Source organism: Bison bison, unplaced genomic scaffold, assembly GCF_000754665.1.
Source record: "Bison bison bison isolate TAMUID 2011002044 unplaced genomic scaffold, Bison_UMD1.0 scf7180017864107, whole genome shotgun sequence".
Classification (NCBI taxonomy): domain Eukaryota; kingdom Metazoa; phylum Chordata; class Mammalia; order Artiodactyla; family Bovidae; genus Bison; species Bison bison.
The window spans coordinates 661,984-681,945 of record NW_011494679.1 but is presented as its reverse complement, the minus strand read 5'-3'; the positions used below and the strand labels follow the sequence as shown (position 1 = coordinate 681,945).

Sequence of the window (19,962 nt, the reverse complement as noted above, 5' to 3'; positions counted from 1 at the left end):
GGAGCGCAGCGTCGGGCAGGGGAACCGCGTGACCTTGCTGGTGGAGGAGGCGGAGCGAGCGGAAGGCTAGGCGGCAAGTGCCTCATGCTCTGCAGTAAGAAGAGCTCACCGCTCTCTGAGGACAGAGGGCAGTGACTGGGGAAGGGAGACAGAGGCAGCTGACAAAGAGATACGAAGGAAGAGCTTCCTGCTGTCTGCCCCAGGATGCTGGCCCTAGAACTGTTGGGAACCCTCCGACTGAAACGAACCCTACTGGGTCATGGGTAAGCCAAATAGACAAGTGCTAAGGACACACTTCCTCCAACCTGAGTGAGTGAAGTCGCTCAGTCGTGTCTGACTCTTTGCGACCCTGTGGACTGTAGCCCACCAGGCTCCTCCGTCCATGGGATTCTCCAGGCAAGAGTACTGGAGTGGGTTGCTATTTCCTTCTCCAGGGGATCTTCCCAACCCAGGGATCGAACCCAGGTCTCCCGTGTTGCAGTCAGACGCTTTAACCTGTGAGCCACCAGGGAACCCCAACTTAGCTGCCACCTTTTTACATTTTTTTTTAAAACGCATGCTCTTGTCCCCCAGCTTAGCAGCAGCCAAGTCCTCGCTAGTAAGAAAAACCAAAAACTTGTGCTCTACTGCCACCTTCTGGGAAACAAAAAGGCTCCTAATTACCAACCTATTGAACAGTTAGAACCACAGTAAACAAACTCTTGCCTAAGTGAGAAAGATATTCACTAACTCAAATTTGATGGCAAAGGCACTTTTCATCAAACACCATGAAAAATTCCAGCAATAAAGTATTACAAAAAGAAAAAAGCAATTTTCTAGCAGCCAAACCTAAAGACACAGAATATTGCAATTTAACTGATAAAGAATTAAAAATAGCTGTTATGAAGAAATTCAGTGAGCTACAAGAAAACTCAAAATGACAATACAATGACCTTAACAATAAAATAAGGAGTATTTTACCAAAGAGGCTGAAATTCTAAAAAAGAACCAAACTGTATTGTACTCACACAAAAACAGACACATTGACCAATGGAACAGAATAGAAAGTCCAGAATTAAATTCCAGTAGATAAAGTCAACTAATATTTGACAATAGAGCCAAGAATATGCAATGGGGAAAGAGTAGTCTCTTCAACTAATGGTGCTGGAAAACTGGAAAAATACATGCAAAACAATGAAATTATACTCTCTCATGTCACTTACAACAATTACCTCAAAAGATATCAAAGACATAAGACTTGATAACATAAAACTCCTAGAAGAAAATGTAGGGAAGAAGCAATGTCTTGGCAGTGATTTTTTTAGTATGACACCAAAAGGACAAACAACAAAAACAAAAATCAACACATGTGACTACATCAAAATCAGAAGTTTCTGCATAGCAGAACCAGCAATTAACTAAATGAAAAGATAACTTATAGAATGTGAGACAACTTTTTCAAACCATATATTAGATAAAGAGTTAACATTCAAAATGTATAAAGAATTTAGTCAACTTCATCACACACACACAAAAAGTCCGATTAAAAAATAGGCCAAAGAACAAGAGGCAAAGAGTACATCAAAATGGTCAACAGACACGTGAAAAGATGCTCATCACTAATCAGAGAAATGGTAATGAAAGCCACAACAAGGTATCACCAAACACCTGTCACAATGGGTATCATCAAAGGCAAAGAATAACAGATGTTGGGAAGGATGTCAGGAAAAGGGAATCTTCATGCACCATTGGTGGGAGTGTAAACTAGTGCAGCCACTGTAGTAAACAGTATGGAATTTCCTTAAAAAATTAAAAATAGATGTATTATACGATCTTGAAATTCCACTTCTAGGTATATACCCCAAAAATGAAAATAGGATTTCAGCAGAATATATGCACTCTCATGGTGATTGCTGCATTATTCCCAATAGCCAAGATATGAAGACAACCCAAGTGCCCATCAATGAATGAATAAATAACAAAGATGTAGAACGTATACACAATGGAATATTATTCAGCCACGACAAAGGAGGATATCCTTCCATTTGTGACAACATGGATGTACATTAAACACATTACGCTATGTGAGATGGGCATCCCAGATGGTGCTAATGATAAAGAACCTGCCTGCCAATGCAGAAAGCCTAAGAGACATGGGCTCAGTCACTGGGTTGGGAAGATCCCCTAGAGGAGAAAATGGCAACCCCCTCCTTATTCTTGCCTGGAGAATCTCATGGAGAGAGAAGCCTGGCTGGCTACAGTCCATAGGATCACACAGAGTCGGACATGACTGAAGCAACTTAGCATGCACACATGCTATTTGAGATGAGTCAGACAGATAAAGTCAAGTTATTGAATCTAAAAAGTCAAAATGAACAACAGAATAAAATGACTGTTACCAGGGGATGAGGGTGGCGGAGATAAGAGTGTTTAAGGGTACAAACTTACAACAAGTACTAAATAAGCTATAGAGATCTAATGCACAGTATAATGAATATAAGTAATAATGTGCTAAGGCACTTCAGTTGTGTCCGACTCTTTGTGACCCTATGGACTGTAGCCTGCCAGATGCCTCTGTCCATGGGATTCTCCAGGCAAGAATACTGGAGTGGGTTGTCATTTCCTCTTCCAGGGGATCTTCCCGACCCAGGGATCAAACCCACGTCTCTCATGTCTCCTGCATTGGCAGGTGGGTTCTTTGCCACTAGCACCACCTGGGAAGCCTCATAAGCACTAATATCATACTATAAATATGTAATATAATAAATAACCCTATCAGCAAAAAAAAAAAAAAGCTAGTAACAGCTGACTCACAGCACCTGTAAATAAGTATCACTAACACTGTTGTAAACCAGATGTGGTAAATGCCTAGGAGGGATGCACTCAGTTCATTTAAAAAGGCCAAGTCATCAGATACCTGCTTTAATATCAGTTCCATATTCCTGAACTTGTACATGATCAATAAAGGAATTGTTACATCTATTCAGTGTCAGTCAGGCTTCTTCATATCTGAACATTCACTTTCAAGAACAAGCATTCTAAATGTGGCTACAAATGTGACTTGTAGTCTAAAAGCTCTAAATATGCTCTAAATATAGAAATTTTTATCAGTTTACATATAAATGTTTATAATTATGAAGAAGAGATGTTGCAGTAATTGATGTACTCTGAAAGCTGTTTAAATATAAAAATTATAATTAAGAACTTTTAAATAGTTAAAATAAATTAACAGTAAACCAGACTGACAGTTAAAATATAAATATTAAGAGAGTATGTCACCAAAAAACATCAAGGAAGAACATGTTATCCTCTTTTCATTTCATAAATATTTATAAAAATTTAAATACTAACACAAGAAAAAACACCAGAGATTAAATCATAGTAAAATAACTTTAGGAGAACTATTTTGGTATACTAACTACAATAAGTAAAAAGCAAAAATGAAGCCTATGTTGTCTCAGGACTATCTGGGAAAATGAGATTGGGGTCTATCTTCCTACAGTACTGTGTTAAGTTGTTTCAGTCACGTTCAACTCCGTGCAACCCTATGGACTGTGGCTCGCCAGGTTCCTGTCCTACTTCCCTAGAAACCACAGAGTTAAGATAAATGTAAAATGTTCGTCTGCCTAGTTTACTTTGAAATCCCTAATTCTTGAGATTCCACTTAGACTGATGAACTTCAGGTTAGCATAACATGCATACCCTGGACCTATGTGACTAAAATGTAATAGAAGATTTGTGTAAGTGACTTAGCAGCAGCAGCAAGGCTATGATTGGGCTTCCCCAGTGGCTCAGATGGTAAAGCGTCTGCCTGCAATGTGGGAGAACCAGGTTCAATCCCTGGGTCAGGAAGATCCCCTGGAGAAGAAAATGGCAAACCACTCCAGTATTCTTGCCTGGAAAATTCCATGGACTGAGGAGACTGGTAGGCTATAGTCCACAGGGTCACAAAGAGTCGGACACGACTGAGCAACTTCACTTTCACTTTTCAAGGCTATGATTTAGTGCCAAGTCCACACACACTGAGCTCTCATCAGTGGCAGCCATCCATGGTCCAGGAGAAAAAGGTACAAAAAGAAGATGGTTGGTGGGCCCTTCCATACGATGAAGATGCTCAGTATTCTCTATCTCTTGTCTCCTATCCTTCCCTGACGTCTCCAAGGCTATATCTATCCTACTTTACTCTTTCCCTTCATTAGACATTTGATCCAAGCAGAGCTAAATCAAATTCTTTCAGAAGCTGAATGATACTGAGAAAGAAGTTGTGAAAGCCATGTTATGTTAATAACAGGAAGTTAAAGACAGACTCTTGAACTTCTATTTATAAGGTTCCGAAAGCAAATACTCTCTTGGATTCTATAAAATAAACTTTTATTCTTTTAATGACCTTTTAATTCTTTTAACCTTTTTTGCTTAAGCATTGTAAAATTATACACAAACACATATACAACACACACACAGGCTCAAATGTATGTACACAATTCTTACGTTATTGGTGGACTTGTTAAAAAATAACTATTTCAGGTCAACAAAAAGGATGGAGGGAGAAGAAAAGAGTGTAATCATGTATGTTATGAAGCTAAGGAACAGGAAGGAGTTGATATTCTCTTGTGGACTATCTGACTTAGCACTTTGGATGACAAAGGGAAAAGGAACCAGACAGTGTCTTCAGCTAGCATAGGTGAAGAGAGGTTGTTAAGATCTCATTTGTTCCAGAAAACAGTTATACATATTTACATATTATGCAAATGAGTATATATTTATATACTCGAACATTTTCTACAAACATGTGAAAATGAACATTAAAATTCCACAAGGAACATTTCAGCAAATAATTTGAAGGAAAAAAATTAGTGAATAATAAGAGAGAAAACTATCAATTTTATAAATGTTGGCTGAAATAGTAAACAAATACAAAACTGTGGAGCTAAATATGATAACATAATCTAGCTAGGATGCCCATAAATTACCAAAAGTAAACTGTTAAGAGCCATAAGAATTTCCCATACACTGACCCACAATGAACCTACGTAACAATTCACAATTCGGTGCACAGAGCTTAGCAGTACAGTAGTGCCTGAGGAGCAGTTGGAGAGGCCATGTCTTTACTCAAAGACAATTTAAATATCAGTCCTGCCTCTTATTGGCTCTATGATCTTCGGTAAGTAACTTAATTCTCTCCACCAGTTTCCTCACATACTGAGGGAAAAGTGATAGATCTTACCTCATAGACTTTATGAAGACTAAAGTTTCTGAGTATAAAGCATTTAAAACACCAGGTACACACTTAAATGTCAATAAATGTTATCTCTTATTTGACCAACTTATTCTTGGTCCAAACAGAAGCTAGACTGTATAGCGTTCTTGGCTTATGTTTTTCTGTGTCTCAATAATTTAAAAATCCATATTCCCTCAATGTTTTGCAATATTCAATCATTAAATAAATATTTATCTTTTATCAAACAATACACAAATGATGATTTTAAATTTAATGATATATTCAATTTCTTAAACTAAATTTAAAATACCCTTAATAAGATAAATTCCAGGAGTAAAACCAATATATTTTGGATAAAATGCATAGTATTCACTGTTATTTTACTAATTTTAACAAATGTATTAAGATAGAAACATTTTAAATTCATTTAAGACAGAATCTATTATATTACATAAAATTTAAAAACTAAATAAAACATGTGGATCTGTACTATTAAATAAAATGTAATGTTTCTTTCAGGCTCAGTAGCAACATTTTTTCTAAAATGTAGATCTAATTTATGTTACCTGAGAACTGATCATGCGCTGAGATGAGCGAGCAATGTTAGCAGGCAGACCAAAGAAACTAGGTTTGTCATCCTCTGGAAGTTTCTCAATGACAGCACGATAGTCCTAAATATAGAGAAGTAAAAAACAGTTTTTCACTAAAAATCAAGTCTACAACCACTGAAATCAGAAAGAACCAGAATACCAGTAAGTATTAAATTACTAGTTATTCACTTTCTAGGTAAACCTCACTTTCAGTGTGTATAGTATTAATTCAGTTATCTAATGGAAATTCTCTTTGTCATGACTTCATTATACTTTCTTATCTGACATTTCTCATAATTGAAGGGACCCTGAATTGATTAAAGCAAACATATACGAGTGGCTATGCCTGTTGTTGTTCAGCCATTAGTTAGGTCGTGTATGAATATTTGTGACCCTATGGACTGTGGCACGCGACGCTTCCCTGTCCTTCACTATCTCCCAGAGTTTGCTTGAGTCAGTGATGCCATCTCACCATCTCTCTGCTGCCCTCTTCTTCTTTTGCCTTCTATCTTTCCAAGCATCGGGGTCTTTTCCAATGAGTCAGCTCTTCACATCAAGTGGTCCACGTATTGGAGCTTCAGCTCCATCATTAGTCCTTCCAATGAATATTCAGGGTTGATTTCCTTTAGGATGGACTGGTTGGATCTACTTGTAGTCTAAGGGACTCTCTTGGAGAAGGCAATGGCATCCCACTCCAGTACTCTTGCCTGGAAAATCCCATGGATGGAGGAGCCTGGTGGGCTGCAGTCCATGGGGTCGCTAAGAGTCCGACATGACTGAGCGACTTCACTTTAATGTCTCACTTTCATGCATTGGAGAAGGAAATGGCAACCCACTCCAGTGTTCTTGCCTGGAGAATCCCAGGGATGGGGGAGCGTGGTGGGCTGCCATCTATAGGGTCACACAGAGTCGGACATGACTGAAGCAACTTAGCAGCAAGGGACTCTCAAGAGTCTTCTCCAACACCACAGTTCAAAAGCATCAATTCTTCAACACTCAGCCTTCTTTATGGTTCAACTCTCACATCCATACATGACTATGAACCTTTGTTGGCAAAGTGATATCTCTGCTTTTTAATACGCTGTCCAGGTTTGTCATAGATTTTCTCCCAAGAAGCAAGTGTCTTTTAATTTCATGGCTGCAGCACCATTCAAGGTGATTTTGGAGCCAGGAAGTGATGGGACTCAATGCCATCATCTTCGTTTTTTTGAATGCTGAGTTTGAAGCCAGGTTTTTCAATCTCCTCTTTCACCCTTATCAATAGGCTCTTTAAACTGGAAAGGCAGTCACTCCCTCATCCATCACAAATGGCATATGGGGAACCTGGTGCTAAACTATTCGTAGACGACCTGTTTTTAGGTCAGGGTTTCATAGGTAGCAGAGCAGCTTCCTCACTGCAATCTATTGAAAGTCAGCCCTTGACACAAGGGTTTGTAGAAGAAAAAAGTTCATTCTTTAAAAATTAAAAATAATTTAAAAACAGCAAAATAAAATTTTAAAAAGAGGCTCTTTAATTCCTCTTCACTTTCTGCCATTATATCTGAGGTTGTGGATATTTCTTTGGCAATCTTGATTCCAGCTTGTGAGTCATCCAGCCCAGCATTTAACATAATGTACTCTGCATACAAGTTAAATAAGCAGGGTGACAATATACAGCCTTGTCGTACTCCTTTCCCAATTTTGAACCAGTCTGTTGTTCTATTTAAGGTTCTAACCCGCATACAGGTTTCTCAGGAGACAGGTAAGGTGGTCTGATATTCCCATCTCTTTAAGAATTTTCCACAGTTTGTTGTGATCCCATATAGTCAAAGGCTTTTGCATAGTCAGTGAAGCAGAAGTGGATGTTTCTTTTCAAATTCCCTTGCTTTCTCTATGATCCAATGAATGCAATTTGATCTCTGGTTCCTTTGTGTTCAGTTGCTTCAGTCATGTCTGACTCTGTGTGACCCCATGGACTGTGGTCTACCAGACTTCTCTGTCCATGGAATTTCCCAAGCAAGAATACTGGAGTGGGCTGCCATTTCCTTCTCCAGGGAATCTTCCCAACCCAGGAATCGAACTCTCATCTCCTGTGTCTCCTGCACTGGCAGATTCTTTACCACTGTGTGGTACCTCTGCCTTTTCTAAATCCAGCTTGTACATCTGGAAGTTCTTGGTTCATGTACTGCTGAACCCTAGCTTGAAGAATTTTGAACATAATCTTTTTAGCATGCAAAATGAGTGCAACTGTATGGTAGTTTGAGCATTCTTTGGCACTGCCCTTCTTTGGGACTGGAATGAAAATTGACCTTTTCCAGTCCTATGGCCACTGCTCAGTTTTCCAAATTTGCTGACATATTGAGTGCAGCACTTTAACAGCATCATCCTTTAAGATTTTAAATAGCTTAGCTGGAATCCTGTAACCTACCAAAGACTAATCAGCAGAGTGTAGCTCTGCTTATAATGAAATAAATACTCTAACAATCTTTTTTTTTTTAACTTATAGAACCCTCAGAAACATACATACACACAGTCTGATGTACAAGAACTGCTTTGTAAATTGCTTTACTATAAAGCAATTCCAGTTAGTCTTAACTAGTGAGGCGTGATGAAATGCATCAATAATCCTATCCTTTCATCCCAAGACTTACTGTAAGCACTATAAAGGCTTGATTTGTCAAGCATTCACCCAGTTTCCACTTCAGATGCTAGACAGGAAACTAAGAGTATATCAAGATGATTTATTCAGTTTGGTCCAAAGATGGGAATTGTTTAGTTTGTCTTCATGAAGATACAAGTTTATTTTAAGGCAGGTATTCTATATGCATCTAAACTATTCTTGCTGAAGTGGGATAAACTGTTTTTAATGGAGCAGCCTCATCTTCTGCCCCTACCCTCTTCATCCTTTCTCATCCTTTGCAGCTACCTCTCAAGAATTTCCAAGACACAGGTGCTAGAGTTAAACTCCAGGAAGTATGTCAAAGTTTGAAAAGAAATGCTGTTCTCTGAAATTTTTTCTCTCCTATAGCACAGTAAACTTCCTTAAGGTGTTCAGTCACATCATATTAATAGATATGCATAAATAAATATGTATTATATGTGAGTGTATACTTGTGTATATGCATGCATTTGTGCATGTGTGTCTGTATGTCAAAGTGTTCTCCTCTCCTGGGAAACTCTGGCTTTCTCTTTCTATGTAACTCAATTAAATAGAAAGCTAAACATTGACTCTAGTGAATCATCTTATAATTTTTAAATTAAAAAAAAATTGTTTTCTCTTTTTTTCTTTTTATCATCTTTTTTGGCTCTGCCTTGCAGTATGTGAGATCTTAGTTCCCTGACCAGGGATTGAACCCATGTCCGCTGCCTGTGGAAGCATGGAGTCCTAACCACTGGACCACCAGGGAATTCACATAACCATCTTACAATTTTAAAACTACCGTTTTCTTTGTATTTATACACTTGGTTCATTTTTAAATATCTGTGAAACTTTCTCATTGAGACTGGGGAATCTTCTCTACTTTGGACATGTTTCCTAAGTAACAGACCTCTACATATCCAAACTGATATATTCTCACTTGGACACAAAAGAATGTATACCAAATGATATCCTTTACATGAAGTAGAGAGAGGCAAAACTGAACACAGGTTGTTGGAAATTAGGTTAATGTATCCTGTGCGAGGAGATTGTAACTAAAAGGGGAAGGACTTCTGGGGAGCTGATACTGTTGTTTCTTGATTCCAGTGCTGGTTATATTCATGTGTTCAGTGTACAAGTGAACTGAATTGTGCACTTATGACGTCTACTTTTATATATATATATTTTATTTTTCAATTTAAACTTCAAACAATAGAGACAAAAGACTTGTCAGGGTATGCTAACATGAGTACTATATATTTATCAGAAATAAATATATAATAATAAATATCTGTGATATTTCTGTCTGCACATTGACTCCAAGTTTCTTCTACTAAAAAGTAAACTCTACTGATGCATCAAGAGATCCACAGTTCTTGAACAGGGTTATTATTGAGCAAATGTTCAATGAGTATTGTTGAATGATTAAATGAATGGAAACTGAAAAATAAAATAGATGGAATACTCAAAAAAACAGATAAGATATTCAATAAGTAAAATATTTAATATTGGTAGTCAAGATTTTATTTTTTGATTTATGTTACTAAAACAAAGGCATTTTCTTGAAAAATATTTGAATGAGAGAAAAGGCACAATACTGAAAGAAATATATAATTAAATTTATGTATATTTTATAATTCATGAAGAAACATGTAATTTAAATACTCTAGGCAATAAAAACATTTTTGGGGAGCATTTACAAAAATACAAATTGGTAGCAAAATAATTGAAATCTTTGGGCTACATTTTGTACTATTTTCTGGAAAAGATGACTGCATTCTAGGAAACTTCAATAAAATGACTCAAAGCAAAAAGCTACAGTCAAATAAAATAAATTCATATAAACAAAAATGTTGCTATGAAATCTTTTTAGGTTAATATTTCTCGTAGCTTTAGAACTACTTTAAATTTATAAGCCAGAGTATGAAATAGACATCTGTTGAATAATATTTGCTTTTTTCAAATTTACTGTATAAGAGCACTCTCATAATTACAAACAAGTAGTATATCCTCCCATTCCAGATCTTCACAGCTGCCCTACAATTTAAAAATTTTCCTAGGCCACTGCTTTCAAGATTTGTCTATCTATCAACACTACTATCATCAATCAGTGCTCCCTAAGTATCCAAAAGCAATAGGACACCTAACTAGAGTTTAGAGAATCGGGCTGCATATTGGCATAATAAATAATAATCCGTATTTGTGAGTGATGACTGCTTGTACTTGTGAAAAGAAGCAACAACATATTTTAACAATGTAAGAAATTATGCAAGTTTCAATCTGGTAATAAATTGAAAACAATTAATGTTACCTACCAAAATGCTGCAGGATTTTGGCAGAGATATGGAGTACGGAAAAACACTTTTCTTGTTCCTTTCGCTTAATACATCAATTATTGAAGAATTAAAAAATTGCTTCAGGTATGATCGAAGAACTCTAAGGTCAAAGTAGTTATCTATGCGTCCTCCATAAATAGCATTTTCAAGCAAACCATGTACAAATTCCCACTGTACATCTTTGGAACCTATAATTTAAAAAAAAAAATTGTTTCATTTCTAAGATATTAGAAATTCTCTAAAAATATTCTAAAACATTAAACAAATTTCAGACTCTAGCTATATTTATAGACTATAATAATACATATTTAAAGCATTTAAATTATTCCTTAAGGCTTGATATTAACATTAATGCTCATCAATATTAGGGCTTCCCTGGTAGCTCAGCTGGTAAAGAATCTGCATGCAATGAGGGAGACATGGGTTCAATTCCTGGGTTGGGAAGATCTCCTGGAGAAGGGACAGGCTACCCACTCCAGTATTCTTGGGCTTCCCGTGTGGCTCAGGTGGTAAAGAATCCACCTGCAATATGGGAGACCTGGGTTCGATCTCTGGATTGGGAAGATCTTCTGGAGAAGGGAACATCAGCTGGAGAAGGAAATGGCTACCCATTCCAATATTCTGGTCTGGAGAATTCCATAGGCTATATAGTCCCCACGGTCGCAAGGAGTCGGACATGACTGAGCAACTTTCATTTTCCAGCCTTTAAATTAACATTACTGTTCATTACTATTATTAATATAATCATAGAGGACCAATTCCAGGAAGGGAGTTATCACCATAGATAAGTACAGTATGAACTAGATATGGTGGTCAGGAAGGAACCTGGCAAAGTCTTTCAAATTTCCTCTCTGTTTCCCACTGTCTTTGCATAACCCAGCGATTTCCTTCCAAACATTTGCTTTTTTGCATCTCCACATAAACTGCCTTCCTCCTTTTGAAGGCTAAAGCTACTATCCCCACTTCACTACTTTTTTGTCTTTAGTTGAAGATGGTATTAAGAGCTTCAGCCATTATAGCAGGTTACTTAGTTTTCTTGATCTCTCACATATAAACACATTATTAATATCTTTTTTTGTTTATTTGTTGTGCTGTGCTTACTCACTCAGTCATGTCTGACTCTCTGCAACCCCATGGACAGTAGCCCACCAGGCTTCTCTGTCCATGGGATTTTCCAGGCAAGAATACTGGAGTGGTCTGTCATGCCCTTCTCCAGGGGATCTTCCCAACCCAGGGATCAAATCTGCATTACAGGCAGATTCTTTACCACCTGAGCCACCATCTTCCCTTATTAATTCATTTTATGTCAATGTAATTCTTTGACCAGCCAGAAGAACCTATAAGGGTAGAGGAAAATTTCTTCCTCCATGACAGCAGTAAATGCAGAAAAACTATTTTAATCTACCTACTTAAGATCACTGATAGTATTACTAGCTTAGTTCTATTTCATTACTATAAAATTCAATGAACTTTTCCCCATTTTTACATTTAATTCTCCAGATGTGGAAGTCCCTTAATATCAGGAAATTTTGTAACTATAAGATTATATAGCAAAGACTTTTATCATGAGATTCAATGTAATTTTAAAGCATCTTACTTTTACAATAATTTCATTGGTATAATATATATATATAAATCATATGATGTTATTAATTAATCCATCATAAGCTGGAAACATAATGATAAACAAATCATTCACTTTCTCTATGCTTTGGTTTCCTCATCTTAAAAGGGTACTAATAATATATGCCTCATAGTGATATAATAAAAATAAATAAATGTTCAAAAGCCTTTTGGAAAATCACCAAGTTTCTAAGCAAGATAAAATACTAGTAAATATCCTCAGAAATATGTTTTAAAATAAACTTTAAAACAACTCAAGTAATAAAATTAATTGCCCCTTAGCACAAAATGGGGAAATGCTGCATCATGTGTAGAAAAGAATGAGGGAGATGCTTCCAGAATGCTGGTAACATTCTATTTATTGATTTTGGACTAGTTACAAAGGTTCACTTTTTGAAAATCTATTGAATTATACATTAATGTGTACTTTTCTGATGTATAATTTTAAAAAATTTAAATAAGCAAGAAAATCACCTGGAATACTATTTGGCATTAACTAACAACGGGGAACAAATAAATTAATATCCTATCTACTGCTAATACATACATGACAGAAATATATTATACCTGACAGAAGACATAGATTCTCAGAATGGCATACTATATAGCACTGAGAATAAATGGACTATAATTGATATGTAACCATATGGATGAATCTCTCAAATACAACATTAGCAGAAAGAATCTAAATATTAAAGAGTACATGATGTATGATTTCAATTTTATAAATACAGGCAAACCTAGTCTATATAGGAAGGTATTGGTTTTATCACAGGAATAAGGATGAGAGAACTTGGAGAACAGTAGTGACTGAAAGGCAGCATTAGAGTATAATCTGAAGTATTGGTAATGTTCTGTTTCTTGATTAGACACTCTCACCTCTTTTATTCAAAATAGCTTAGAAATTCATAGCCACAGAAAAGAGAGAAGAAAAAGAAATAAAAGGAATTCAAATTGGAAAGGATGAAGTAAAACTGTTGCTGCTTCCACATTACATTCTATACATATAAAATCCTAAAGGTGCCACCAGAAAACTACTAGAGCTCATCAGTAAGTTTAGTAAAGTTGCAGAATAAAAAATTAATATATAGAAATCTGTTGCACTTCTATAAAATAACAACAAAATATCAGAGAGAGAAATTAAGGAAATAACCCCATGTACTATCACATTAAAAAGTATGTAATACCTAGGAATACACCTACCAAAGGAGGTGAAAGACCCATACTCTGAAGATACAAATGAAAGAAACTGAAGACAGCATAAACAGAAGGAAAGATACCCTGTGTCCTTACATTGTAAGAATCTATATTGTTAAAATGACCATACTACCCAAGGCAATCTATGGTCTCAATGCAATACCTATCAAATTACCATTGGCATTTTTCACAGAACTGGAACAAAAACAAAATGTTTAACTATGGAAACACAAAAGACCCTGAATAGACAAGGCAACCTTGAGAAAGAAGAATGGAGCTGGAGGGATCAAACGCCCTGACTTCAGACTATACTACAAAGCTACAGTAGTCAAAACAGTGTGGTACTGGCCCCACAACAGACACCTAGATCAACAGATCAGAAAAAAAGCCGAAGAGCAAATCCACACACTAAGGGCAAATTAATCTACAACAAAAGAAGCCAAAAATATACAATGGAGAAAAGACAATCTTCAATAAGTGGTGCTGGGAAAACTGGACAGTTATATGTAAAAGAATGAAATTGGAACATATTCTACCATGAAATACAAAAATAAGCTAAATATGGATTAAAGACTTAAATGTGAGACTGGATATTATAAAACTCCCAGAGGAAAACATAGGCAGGATATTCTTTGACATAAATCATAGCAATATTGTTTTGGACCTGTCTCCTAAAGAAAAATGAGTAAAAATGAAAAAGTGAGACTTAATTAAACTTAAAAGTTTTTTACAACAAAGAAAACCATCAACAAAAACAAAAAGATAACGTATGGAATGGTAAAAAATATTGGCAAACAATGAGACCACCAGGGGATTAACTTCCAAAATATACAAATAGCATTTTGTATACAAAATATACAAATATAATTCAATATAAAAAAAAAAACAAAACCCAACCAAAAAAACAGATAGAAAACCTAAATAGACATTTCTCCAAAGAAGACATACAGATGGCCAACAGGCACATGAAAAGATACTCAATATGCTAATTATTAGGAAAATGCACATGAAAACTACAATGAGGTCATAATGGCCATCATTAAAAAGTCTAAAAACAATAAATTTTAGACTGTGTGGAGACAAGGGAAGCCTCTAGCACTGTTGGTGGGAATGTAAATTTATACAACCACTATGGAGAACAGTAAGGAAGTTCCCTAAAAAAACTAAAAATAGCGTTACCATATGATCCTGCAAGCCCACTCCTGGGCATATATTCAGGGAAGATGAAAACTCTAATTAAAAAAGAAACTTGTAATCAACATTCATACAGCACTATTTACAATAGCCAAGACATGGAAACAACCTAAGTGCCCATCAAAAGATGAATGGATAAGGAGGAAATGGTATATGTGTAAATATATATATATACCTGTCTATCTATCTATCTATATATATATATATATATACACACACATATATCTATATATACACATGCTCACGTGCGCGTGCACACACACACACAGAGTAGAATACTACTCGGCCATAAAAAAGGATAAAATAATACCATTTGCAGCATATAGATGGACCTAGAAATTATCATAGTAATTCAGAAGAGAAAACAAACAAACAAAAAAATATTGTAAGATATTGTTTATATCACTTTGCCAACAAAGGTGTGTCTAGTCAAGGCTATGGTTTTTCCAGTAGTCATGTATGGATGTGACAGCTGGACCATAAAGAAAGCTGAGTGCCAAAGAATTGATGCTTTTGAACTGTGGTGTTGGAGAAGACTCTTGAGAATCCCTTGGACTGCAAGGAGATCCAACCAGTCCATTCTGAAGGAGATCAGCCCTGGGATTTCTTTGGAAGGAATGATGCTAAAGCTGAAACTCCAGTACTTTGGCCACCTCATGCGAAGAGTTGACTCATTGGAAAAGACTCTGATGCTGGGAGGGATTGGGGGCAGGAGGAGAAGGGGACGACAGAGGATGAGATGGCTGGAGGGCATCACTGACTCGATGGATGTGAGTCCCAGTGAACTCCAGGAGTTGGTAATGGACAGGGAGGCCTGGCGTGCTGCAATTCATGTGGTCGCAAAGAGTCGGACACAACTGAGCGACTGATCTGATCTGATATAGCACCAGGAACTATATTCGATATCTTGCCATAATCTCTATAGAAAACAATCTTAAAAAGAACAGACACACACACACACACACACATATATATGTACAACAGAATCACTTTTCTGTACACATGAAACACAGTAAACCAACTATACTTCAATAAAATTAAAACAAAAAGAAGAAAACTTCAAAAAAATGGGATTGGCCATATGCTAGATGTCTATCCTTATCTTTTTGTGGAAAACAAGTTACATAATAAACTCTCATGCCATTAATTTAACAAACAGTAACAGTGCCTATTACCATGGGGTACGCCCTGCTGCAGGTGTTAAGGAGATAAAGAGTAAAAACACAGTCAGAGACCTTGCTTAATATAGATTAAACTCTAGTTTAAAGAGAGGAACAAAATTTTAAAAATAAATGAATAAATAAAGCACATCTAATGTATTAAAACAATAAAGCAGAACAAGGGAATAGAGAACAACTAGATTACTTTGGATTTGGCGATAATAAAAACTTTTCTGAAGAGGACACCTCTAAGCCAAGATGTGAATGAGAAAAAGGAGAAAACTACATAAAGGTCTGGAAGAAGAGCGTTTCAGACAAAAGGAAGGATACCTATCAAAACCTTCAGGTAGGAACAAGCCTGGTTTGTTCAGGGAACAGAAAGAAGATAAATGTGGCTCTAGGCTGTAAAAGGAAATTGTCTGCTTTACTTTACTTTTGGCCTCCCTGGTGGCTCAGCTAGTAAAGAACCAACCTGCAACACGGGAGACCTGGGTTCAGTCCCTGGGTTGGGAAGATCCCCTTGGAGAAGGGAAAGGCTACCCACTCCAGTATTCTGGGCTGGAGAATACTATGGACTATATAGTCCATGGGGTCACAAAGAGTCGCTCACAACTGAGCGACTTTCACTTTCACTTTACTTTTCTAAAAAATAAATTTGGTTACTCTGTGGAGAATTTTTGAAAGAAGCTATTGCTTGAACCACCAAGGCACTGAAGAAATTGAAAAAACTGAACTGAATCTTGATGTGATTTGGACATGAAGGGGACAGAAACTGCCAAAGCACTGGATGTCTGACGATTAGAAAAAGAGAAGAATCCAGGGTGACCGATGGGTTTTGAAGCTGAACAACGACATGGATGGTGGTACCACTTACTGGAATGGGGTAGACTCAGGGAAAAGTAGTTTGGCAAGGCTGCAGGGTGGGAGGGAGAGACAAGAATCTAGAGTTCTGTTTGGGATGGCTTTAAGCTACATACTCTTCTCAAGTACATAATTCTTCTACACTCTGGTGTCCCCTTGAGTTGGCCCTGAACAGTGACACTCAGGGATTGGACCAGTCCTGTCTTCAGGAGGCAGCAAGCTAGGTGGTCTCAAGGGATCTTATTATATGGTTTTGTTTGCAGTCCTATTTTAGTCTATTATTTGTACCTTTATTCCTGAGTTTACTTAATCAAACAATTATGATTCTACAGATTCTTAGTCTACCATATTCCTGAATTTTAATAGCTCCTTTGAAAATTATTAATAATTCAGTTATGAATAATTCAGTAAAAGCCTGAAACTGCTGAAGGCCACAAAGTAAAGACAAGGTCTTATTCTAGCTTTCTGCTTCCTGGGAGCTACAGATCAACCAGAAATCTAACAGAGTATATCAAAGCCAATGACCACAATCGATAATATAAAAACTTTCACAAGCATAGAATTCAGAGCACAAAATAAAAAGCAAGTTTTATAATAGGAAGTCAAGTCACTCTTGAAAAAAACATATTTTTAATAAGACCTCAAGCTTTTTCATTGACACCAGATATCAAAGTTTTCATCATGAGAACTTACCATCAAAGAGTCTGTCAATAATGTTGTACCCAGCTCGAAGATCTGATAAAGAAAACTCATAAAATTTGGTCCAACCCTATCAAAACAAATTTAAAAATGTTAAAGAACTATAAGCAGTATTCAAAGATATATATGCATGTATAACTGTCCTTCAATCTTAAAAAGAATATTCAATATAAGCTAAAAGAAAAAATACAGCCCCTGAGAATTAATAAAAATAATAAGATAATACAGCTAAACTTTATTAAATATTACATAAGATATATAAATTTATGTAGCATTTTTGAAGGACATCCAAGAAATGGTGAAGAGTTGGTGTCTTGGGAATATAAACTGAGTAGCAGAGGATAAGGAAGGAGGAGACTAAATTTTAATTTGGAAGCATTTTCATTGCTTTTAAATTTATACTATGTATCACAATAAAAAACGAATTCTAGCTTTGTTTTTAAAATGTAAGTTTTGTTTTCTCAATAAAAGGTATCACTAGTTTTCATGTATCCATCAGGATTAATTGGTACAATTGTCACAGAAATTAGGGAAAAGGCTTTAGAGGAAGGTAAGCCTGGCTACTTGCAAACTCTACAGCTTTTTAGGTATGATTCCTTCAGCAAGTTAATCATCATTGAAATTCAATGTCCCACACCTTTGTAAAATGAAAATAATAAGCATACCCTTTGATAAGTATCATACATAACTGTATGAAACAACACGCTGCTGTTATTATTTACTCTTCCACTGGTCTGATAGGCACTGGGTTAAACACTTCTAAACACCCATTTATTTCATTTAATCCTTACAATGAAGGTAGATATGATCACTGTACAGTCAAGGGAACTGTTGCTAATCAGGAGTTAAAGTAATTTACTGAAGCAAAGAAATTCTAGAGTCTGGACTCAAACTGCAGAACCCTTGTTCTTATTTTGACATGTAACTGAAATATAGAGAAAGGCTCAAAGGTGGGCAGGTGAGGAGGGCAGTTTGGGGAAAGGGTATCCCAACAGAAGAAGACAAAGTTTAACAAAGAAGACAGGAAAAGTTTAAAGATGGAAGAGGAACGAAATTTGGGGCTAAGATAGGCATTTGGCAAGAAAGTGAGAGCATGGTACCAGGTAGGACTGCCATAGCAATGGAAGAACGAGGTCTATAGATAGTTTAACAAAAAAAGCCAGAGGCTATAGTGAGAATACTCAATGGATTTAAAGACCATAAAGAAGTCTCGTGTGACTGAGGCACAGAATACAAATGGGACGTGTAGGGAGGCTATGGACAAAACACCAAATCAAGAATAACTCCCATGTTTCTAACTTAAGTAAACAGATATTAATGCCTATTATTGAGCAGGCTATACTGAAGAAAAAACAGGTATGAGAATTCAGTTTCTGAACACTGAGATGACTGTGAGAATTTAACCATAAAAATAATACCTTAACAATGATGGCTTATGATGGTACACACATCGTTCTCAACACTTTAATTCAAAATTATGTGAACTAGATAGCTATATACAGTCCAGAAGATTAACAGAAAAGATGGAATTAGAGATAAACATTTATAAACCATGGGGCCTCCCTGGTGGCTCAGATGGTAAAGAATCTGCCTGCAGTCCCAGGTTCAATTCCTGGGTCAGGAAGATCCCCTAGAGAACAGAATGGCTACCCACTCCAGTATTGTTGCCTGGAGAATTCCATGGACAGGGGAGCCTGGCAGGCTGCAGTACATATGGTCACAAACAGTCAGACATGACCAAGTGATTAACACTTCACAAATCATGAATCAAATCAAGACATAATATTTAGCTACTTATACTAAATTGTAAAAATATTCTAATAAAAACGTTCACTGTAGAATATATCCAAGACATGTTCCTACTTACCTGTGGAATGTAATTTCTTCTTTCTTGGCATGCAGCATGAAACCATGCAAAACTGAAGAGAGCATGAGCTCGATGTACATTATCTTTTTTGCTAATTTGCTCAGGAGTCCAAGATTCATAAGTACGCATTAAATTCTTCTTTAAACCGGGAGGTGACTAGAGAAAAAATAATGAATTGATTGTTTAAAACCTTACAAATAAATCAGTATTTAACATATTTAAAAACATATTTTAATGAAGAAATTTTTCATCATTACCAAGATTAATAAACTATTTTAATTTAATAACTATTTTAATGTTAACTTCAAAATGTATAAATACAAGTTTTAAAATCCTTACACCTAATAGCCCATCTCAAAATTCCCACATAATTTTTAAATTAAAAAAACCTACATAACCAAATTGGTTCCAAATACTGTCACTCTGCTTATTTAATTTATATGCAGAGTACATCATGCAAAATGCCAGGCTGGATGAAGTACAAGTGGAATCAAGATTGATAGGAGAAACATCAACAACCTCAGATATGCGGATGACACCACCCTTATGGCAGAAAGTAAAGAGGAACTAAAGAGCCTCTTGATGAAAGTGAAAGAGGAGAGAGAAAAAGTTGGCTTAAAA

General features: G+C 36.3%; 1 protein-coding gene across 2 annotated transcripts in view; it reads right to left on the bottom strand.

Moving 5' to 3' along the window:
* The window catches only part of DYNC2H1 (dynein, cytoplasmic 2, heavy chain 1), a 394,047-nt gene that overhangs the window by 137,774 nt on the left and 236,311 nt on the right, over positions 1-19,962 (bottom strand). For both annotated transcript variants that reach the window (XM_010838873.1, XM_010838872.1), the window contains 4 exons: positions 19,342-19,497; positions 17,469-17,544; positions 10,720-10,928; positions 5,764-5,868 (listed from right to left, as the gene is read on the bottom strand). In XM_010838873.1, the coding sequence (XP_010837175.1) occupies positions 5,764-5,868; positions 10,720-10,928; positions 17,469-17,544; positions 19,342-19,497 (546 nt within the window). The remainder of the gene's footprint in view (positions 1-5,763; positions 5,869-10,719; positions 10,929-17,468; positions 17,545-19,341; positions 19,498-19,962) is intronic.